We start from the raw sequence: 8148 nt of genomic DNA, 5'->3' as shown, positions 1-8148 counted from the left end.
ACCCTTCTCCCAAGGGTTTGAGATGGGGCCTCAACTGGCCTCCCAAGCACTGAAGTGAGCAGCCATAGCACATCCTCCCAACAACATTCTACCAAAAAATGTGGCAAGCAGACCCATACTGGAACCCTATTCGAGATTTCCTCTGAAGGATTGAACCCTGCATGCCAAGGTTTGATGAACAACCCCACCTGGTTGTAGAAGTATGACCCTCCTTCAAAAACCCTACTCCGATCCTCCATGCAATTAAAGGTAACCATGAAGTAGTTGTTTGCCAGCAACATAATCTCCATTTCCCCTTTCAAAGCCCATGTTCTCTGTGCCCAGTTCTCCAAAAACTACAGAGAAACCCTCATCCCCAAGAACTTGCAGTATAAAGAATGTTTTGAAAATTAATCAACATCCTCCACGATCATCTCCAGAGGAATACTCAAACTTGGTCTCTCGTTGCACCTCTCCAAGCAGTCGTTAATCTTCGAGATCCGAGTGCCCCTAGCACTTCTAGCCTCGGACTCTAAGGCATAAAGGTGATTATCAAAGGTCTTCACATTATGGGGTGGTGATTTCAAACCCACCGTAGTCTAGAAATCCATATCGTGAGGCGCGTTCGAGGCCTCTCCTCTAGATCTAGACATCGCACTAAGCGAAGAGCCCCCTCCCCAAAGGGCTTGGGCAAAGAATCTACACCCCCTTGCGGGGCCACACACTCCCCCACCAAGCAGAATGAGGCCCCCACTGCCCTTCCCCACAACCATGCTGCAAATCTGCAGGAGACCCCAGCCCTTGCCTCCCGCAACTAAACCCACCTCTGCAGCTCCATAGCCATCCCCACCCAAAGCAACTCCCACCCCCACAGCTCCGTAGCCACCCCCACCCGCAGTAACTCCCACTCCCGCAGTCATCAACCTCCAACCACCACACCAACAGCCAACCCCACTCATGATCTAGGGTTGCGATGCCCGAGCCTGTGCTCGGCTCCCTACTCGGACAACACGAACCTCATGTTTCTCCATTTCCTTTTCAACATAACTAAAAAAAAAACATTGAATTATAATTAAATTTAATAAACTTATAAAGTTTTAAGTTTTTTTCACTTTTAAAAGCATATGGTACTGCAATAGCTAATTTGCCTACCTTTCTATAAGAAATATCTTCCACAAAGGGAAAGGTAGATTTACCAATAGGCTTGTTTGTAAATAAATTGTTCCAGGGTTTGACCACCTTGTCTTCAACCATCTTTTCCAGCTCAGCATTCAAGTTCTTGTGGCCCAAATTTGAAGAATCTTCATTATTTTTAAAGGCAAGAGGATGGTCCCGATGTCATGGGTCCCCATCCTCTCAACCATCCTCATCATCCACCGTAGATCCCAAAGAGACAAGTTTTCCTTGAGTTGCAGAGGTAGCAGAACCAGAGGAACTAGCCTCTCTATTCCCTCCATTCGTCGAATTCAAATTTTTTATAAAGTTAACTATTCCAAGAAGTAGCTAAGATAATTAGCAAGTGGAGGGAATAGTGCGGTTGGTTCCTCTGGTTCTGGTGCCTCTATAGCTCAAGGACAACTTGTCTCTTTGGGATCTATGGTGGATGATGAGGATGGTTGAGAGGATGGGGACCCACGACATTGGGACCTTCCTCTTGTCTTTAAAAATACTGAAGATTCTTCAAATTTGGGTCACGAGAACTTGAATGCTGAGATGAAAAAGATGGCTGAAGACAAGGTGGTCAAACCTTGGAACAGTTTATTTGCAAACAAGCCTATTGGTAAATCTACCTTTCCCTTTGTGGAAGATATTTCTGATAGAAAGGTAGGCATATTAACTATTGCAGTACCAGATGTGGTCACAGATCACAGTATTTCTCTAATGGCATTTTCTCTGGTGGGGAAATTTGTTGGACCCAGACCTAATATTGAAGTTGTTAGGTCATTTGTGAAGAGAAAATGGAGGGTGAAAGGATAGGTTGATGTCTCAGCCCTGTCAAGGGTTTTTTTGTCTTTTCCTTCTCTTGTGGTGAAGATTTGGAAATGGCTCTAAGTGGAGGACCCTGGATGCTTGGGAAGTCTTCTTTATCTTTAAGAAAATGGTCTCCAAAAATGGAGCTCAATGATTCCTTTTTTGAATCTACCTCGGTCTAGGTGCGGTTGCCTAGTTTGCCACTTGAATTTTGGTTGGAGGACGTGTTCTCAAGCATTGCTAAATCCTTTGGGGAGCTTGTAGCTATAGACTCTATGGCAATAGCGCGAAAGAGACCGGTGTATGCAAGGATATGTGTTAATATCTCACAGAATACAAACCTTCCTAGCTCTATAAAAAAAAATTCCAAGTTAGGTATGTGGGAACAAGTTATAGAGTTTGAATCCTTCCCTTTTGTGTGATTCTCATGTAAGAAAGTTGGACATTGGGCAAAGGCTTGTCCTAGTAACCCAAAGAATGCTCAGAAGAACAATAATCATGTCAAACAGATCTGGAAAGAGAAACTAAACAAAAATGAGGAGGGTAGATCGGAAGGAGGGACTGGACTTCCTAGTAACTCAAAAGATATAACAAGGGATGAAAGGAAAGTTGGTCCTTCCAAGGATATTCCTCAGAAGGAAATCAGAAAGGATGAAGAGAATGTATTTGAAAGTCTATAATTATCACTTTGTTATCCTTAATCACTTTCACCATGGCTCTAAGATATCTCTACCCTTTTATCTGGCCTCCTCCCTTAATGACAGTCTGGTTGACCATGCTAAGAAACCTAATTCCTACCCCATTGCCCACCAAGGTCTTATTTTGTTAATTTATGAGAATCTTAAGGATAAAGTTAAGGCTAATAAGGATGATCCCTTTGTGGAGAATGCCCATATTTCTGAGGATTATGACAGTTCTGACTATGATGAGGATTCTTCCAATCTTCCCCCTAAAAATAAATCGAGGGTTAGTAAGAAATCTGAAGAAGACGTTGAAGAGAAGGCTGATTTTGAGTAGGAGCAAGAGAAGGAGCTAGAAGAAGAGGCAAAGAATGAGTAGGAGAAGGAGGTTGAGGGTAAGGAAGGAGACAAGGATAATGAGCAGAGAGAAGAGAATGTTGATGAGTCAGAGGCAAAGGAGAGTCCCTATGATTCAAACAACAAGGATGATGTGCAGAATAATATGGAGGAGGGCAACCCTAGGTCTGAGGATTCTGCTCAGGACCTAGAGGATGCAGGTACTATTCTGAATGCTGCTAGAAACAACTCTCTGGAAATGTTTAATTTTCAGAAGTGAGTGGTTGATAACATTACAAGCATTCAGGAAAAATAGAGAAAGTTGGATTTCAAAATTGATAATTTGGTTAAGGATATCAATAATAAAGGAAAAGAGGAAAATGCGGAGGATAATAGTGAAGCAGAGGACGAAAAAGAAATTTCGGACTGGTTGGAAGGTGAGATTATAAAGGGAGATTTGAAGCACCTGGAGGATGTGGTGAGGACTCTCAAAGAAAAGGGTGAGTCTGATAATGATCTAATAAACAATTGGATTCAAAAAATCGAGAGTGCTCTGAGGAAATTCATGGAGCATAGCTTGGCTATGTTGAAGGTGTCTTCTCAAAATATGAATGCATTGGTTGCTTGCCTGGAGAAGGATAAGCAAAATAAAGACACTGTGATTGTTGATGATGAGCCAACTTCTAGTTTTGTCCAACACTCTTCCAAATGCAGAACTAGGCAAAATGCAAAAGAGTAGGAGCTGAAGACCAAAGGTAATCAACAAGTGCAAGAAAGTAAAGACTTGAAAGAGGCAGCAAATGCGATGATGATGCTTGTCAGGGATGCTAAAGAGACCATAAACATTTTCACCTAAAATGCTCTAATTTTGTTTTAGGTGTGTCAGTCTCTCGCTGGCCTTTTGCTATTCTTTACTCTGGCTGCTATCTTTTGCGCTATTCTTTTGCAGTCTTTCTCTCTTTATTTTGTCCTCTCTAGTTTCTCTATTGCTTTTCTTTTCGATATGTAAGTGGGTTTTGGGTCCCTTAAAACCTGGTTTTCCTTAATCAAAAGCTTTATAAAGTTAACTTTTTTCACTTTTTAATTATAATCAAATTTAATAAAGTTATTAAGTTTTCATTAGATTTAATTATAATTTAAAAGTGCAAAAAAATTAAAACTTTATAAGTTTATTAAATTTAATTATAATTCAAAATGTAATAAACTTTCAATTATAATTCAAAAGTGAATAAACTTTCACTTATAATTTACTTTAGTGATTTTGAATTATAATTGAAAGCTTATTCACTTTTGAATCATAATAAAGCATATAAAATTTATATTATAATAAATTTAATGTAGTGCATAAAATTTATTATACTATAAAGTACTTAAAAAATATAATATATTTAAATATTATATAATTAAATATAGAATATGCATTTATTTATGAATTAAATAATATAATTTTAAATTATATATAATTAAATATAGAAATACATTTTAAAAATATAAATAAAGTACATTAAAAATAAAGAAAATATATTAAAAATTTAATAAACATATTTATTAAAATATTAATAAAATATATAAAATTTAAAATATATATATATATATATATATATATACAAATTATATTAAAAAATTTAATAAAAATATAAAAAAAAAAAATTTAAAGACCCAACCAATCCCTTTTAACAGCAGCACAGGAGAACACACTTTATCGAGGTTATGGTACAGTTACAGTTTATATCATTATTAGTGTCAGGGTTAAGATTAAGAGTTATGGTTATAATTATGATTATGGTTATTTTTAGGGTTAGAGTTATGATTAGTATTAGGATTTATATTAAGGTTATGATTAGAATAAGAATTATGGTTAGGATTACTGTTTAGATTATCTTTAGGTTTAGGGTAATTTCTTTTGGGTTAGGATGAGGATTGTAATTAGTGTTTACCTCACGGTTAGGGTTACGATTGTAATTTGTAGTTAGTTTTAATTTTAAGGTTGGGTTACGATTCTATTTAATTTGTATTAGGGTTCAATTTGTTTTAGTTGTAGAAATAGGGTTCAAATTAGTTTAATATTTAAGTACATTGAGGAGGTTAAGGGTTTATTTCATTTTAGTTTAGGTTTAAGGCTCAATGAGAGTTTGATAAGTTTTATAACTGAAAGTTTAATGAGTTTTATAGGTTTTTTAAGTTTTATAAAATTAAATATAGAAATATTATTCATCCCACTATTACAAACTAGTATATACATCCTAAATATTTATTAATAGACATAAGGATGATCTTATTTAAACTTTATACTTATTTAATATTTTATTCAATATATTTTAATTATATATTTAATATGAGTTTATAATATAAGTATAAATAAAATATATTAAAAAAATCTAAAATATAATCTAAAATAAAATATATTAAAAAATTAAAAATAAAAATATCAAATATAATTTTTAATATATTAAAAAATGAAAAATAAAATATAAATAAAATATGTTTAAAAAATATATTTAAAAAAATGATATAAATAATATTTTTTAAAGGGAGAGCTGGGCCGGCAGCCTTCTGGTGGGGCTGGGATTCAATCACCTTCCCTTACGGCAACGGGTCAGACGTTTTTTTCGGTGAGGGAGATGATGGTTGCACGGACGTGATATTGTTTTCCCCGAGGCCTTCCAATGGATGGTACTTACTGCAGAAGCATAAGGACAGGCCTAGGCTATGGGGGTGCTGTTTACATTACTGCATAGCCAGTGCCGTAAAAGATTATATGGTGTAGGTTTAAATTGGGCGCCTAATTATGCGGGAAACACAACTAAATCCAGGGGACTCAATCATTGAAGCTTTTGACATGTTTTAAAAGCTGCAGTAAGAAATGCTAGACTAGCAAATACGAGAATCCATGTTAAATTGAGAGAGTGTGTTATTTTTAAATAAAATCCACCTTAGTAGAGAAATCTAATTTGAACAATTGAATTAAAAAATATTTAAATCGTTGGAATAGACGAGCACAGAATGACCACCACAATTCTTAGTTTGCAGGTTTAACGTCGTTTTGGGTAAGACAATATGTACACCGTGGAGAACAAAATAACACGGGTTCAGCACAATTCTTACATTAACATGTTCCTCGTCGTTTTGGATAAGAGAAAATTTATATTGTGTGGTACAGGCTACTGAAGAATTAACAAGAAATTTTGTTTAGGCAATGAATCGGAATGGGCTTAATCAGTAGTAAACCAAGCAAATCGGCACTGCTAATGCTATAAACTAACAAGAATGGTTGAAACTTGCATTCGTGGATAAGCTTGTAGAGATTGTGCTGAGATGGCTTCGGTTAACGCTCCCATTTCCAAAGATTATGAGTTGAAGATTGTTAACACAGAAGTTATAGTGCCTACACTTCTAATGCAGCAGCACATCCTTCCTCTGTCAAATCTAGATCTCCTTATTCCTCCAGTTTCTGTCCATGTGTTCTTCTGTTATAAAAATCCCTTTCCTAGGACTTTTGCATCAGCACTATCTCATCTCAAGACTTCCCTCTCGAAGGTGTTAGTGTCCTATTATGTATTTGCGGGAAGATTGGTTACAGATAGTATTGGCCTACCAAAGGTCCATTGCAATAACAAGGGAGTTCGCTTCACCCAAGCTTATGCTGCAGCTCCTCTTTCTCAGCTGAATTTATACGACCCTGATGAGTCTGTGCAGGGGAAGCTTGTTCCTTTACTTTCAAAACCCTTTCAAGAAGATGGCATTCCAGTCTTTGCTGTTCAGGTAAGAGCACATAATTCTTTCCACCCTTTTTGCTTTCTGCATAACAACCTTAACAGTTTTTAGGTATTTGCAGGTGATAGAATTTGGCTGTGGAGGTCTTGTTATTGGCTGCACTTTCGACCACAGAATTGCAGATGCATACTCTGCAAACATGTTTTTCACAAGTTGGGCAAAGCTTTCTAGAAATGACTCAACTGCATCTCTGAATCCAAGCATTACACGCTCCATATTATGCCCTCGAGATTCCCCTGCTCACTGTGCTGAAATTAACAATATGTATGTGAGGCATTGTTCACAAGAATTCAGCCAAGAAAACCCTCACCCACCTTCTTTAGTAAGTAGAATTTACTATCTAGATGTGAAGAACATTATGGATCTCCAATTCAATGCAAAAAAAGATGGTAAGAGTAACACCAAATTAGAGGTTTTCAGTGCTTACTTGTGGAAGCTACTGATAAGCACCCACAAGGTCAAGGACACCATGAATTGTAAAATAGGAATAGTTGTAGATGGACGCCAACACTTAAGGGAGATTGGGATTTCTGCCAATTACTTTGGCAATGTTCTAACCTTGCCCTTTGCTGAGTCTAATGCTGGTTATATAAAAAGCAAACCACTTTATTGGAGTGCAGGGTTAATTCATGATGCCATAAAGAGTGCAGCAAATGAGGAACACTTTCAAAGCTTAATTGACTTCGTTGAGACTACAAAGCCAACACCTGTCTTAGCCAAGATTTACTGCGGAGCAGATGACATGGAGTCCTCAGGACCTGCAGTTTTGGTGTCTTATGGACTGTCGTTTCCTTTGTATGAGGTTGATTTTGGATGGGGAAAGCCTACTTTTGTAAGCTACCATTTCCCTTGGGGTGCTGAAGCGGGCTATGTCATGCCTACTCATAGCCCTGTAGGAGACGGTAGTTGGATAGTATACATGCATCTTCCAATGGAACAGTTAAGTGCAATAGAAACTGATCCCAATCGCATTCTACTTCCAATCACACAAGATTTCTTACATTTGGCTTAGGAATGTCATAGAAACCAAGGTGGGTTTATGTTTGAAGCATTGTACAAATAAGTGTTGGAGATAACTGTATACCCCATATTTACTTTTTTATATTGTAATGTATTTGAGGAATTGAATTTATTAATACTGTTGGCAGTAAGAGGTTTTATGGTGTTCAAATTAGAGAATCAAGTGTCCATAAATCACAGTTTACTGAAATGTTTCATTTATTAATTTTAAAAGTTGTGTATCATCGTCAACTGTTATTATGCAATTCAGTTTTTATGTGTTTTTCTATATTGTTATGATTTTATTAGTTTTATCAGTTAAATAATATATTACATTACATATAAATCAGCAGTTCTAGATTAGATTATGCGTAAATTTGATAAAAATATTTACACATAATCGAATTCA

General features: G+C 36.5%; 2 protein-coding genes across 2 annotated transcripts; one reads left to right on the top strand and one right to left on the bottom strand.

The window, feature by feature from the left end:
• Positions 1 to 578: 578 nt before the first annotated feature.
• LOC131856589 (uncharacterized) lies at positions 579 to 938 on the bottom strand. Its single transcript, XM_059208432.1, has one exon. It carries the CDS (start codon positions 936 to 938, stop codon positions 579 to 581), a length of 360 nt encoding a protein of 119 aa, XP_059064415.1.
• A 5279-nt stretch (positions 939 to 6217) lies between these two features.
• LOC131056893 (coniferyl alcohol acyltransferase-like) lies at positions 6218 to 7876 on the top strand. Its single transcript, XM_059209112.1, has 2 exons — positions 6218 to 6728; positions 6802 to 7876. The coding sequence occupies exons 1-2, from the start codon at positions 6282 to 6284 to the stop codon at positions 7750 to 7752; spliced, it is 1398 nt and encodes a 465-aa protein (XP_059065095.1). The 5' UTR covers positions 6218 to 6281; the 3' UTR covers positions 7753 to 7876.
• Positions 7877 to 8148: the final 272 nt, after the last annotated feature.

This window comes from Cryptomeria japonica, chromosome 7, assembly GCF_030272615.1.
Source record: "Cryptomeria japonica chromosome 7, Sugi_1.0, whole genome shotgun sequence".
NCBI lineage: Eukaryota > Viridiplantae > Streptophyta > Pinopsida > Cupressales > Cupressaceae > Cryptomeria > Cryptomeria japonica.
This window is presented reverse-complemented; position numbering and strand designations above follow the sequence as displayed.

Coding starts and splice junctions, on each gene's coding strand:
- LOC131856589 (XM_059208432.1), bottom strand. CDS start 938: ATGAGTGGGGTTGGCTGTTGGTGTGGTGGTTGGAGGTTGATGACTGCG.
- LOC131056893 (XM_059209112.1), top strand. CDS start 6,282: ATGGCTTCGGTTAACGCTCCCATTTCCAAAGATTATGAGTTGAAGATT. Junction 6,729..6,801: donor TTCCAGTCTTTGCTGTTCAG/GTAAGAGCACAT, acceptor AGGTATTTGCAG/GTGATAGAATTTGGCTGTGG.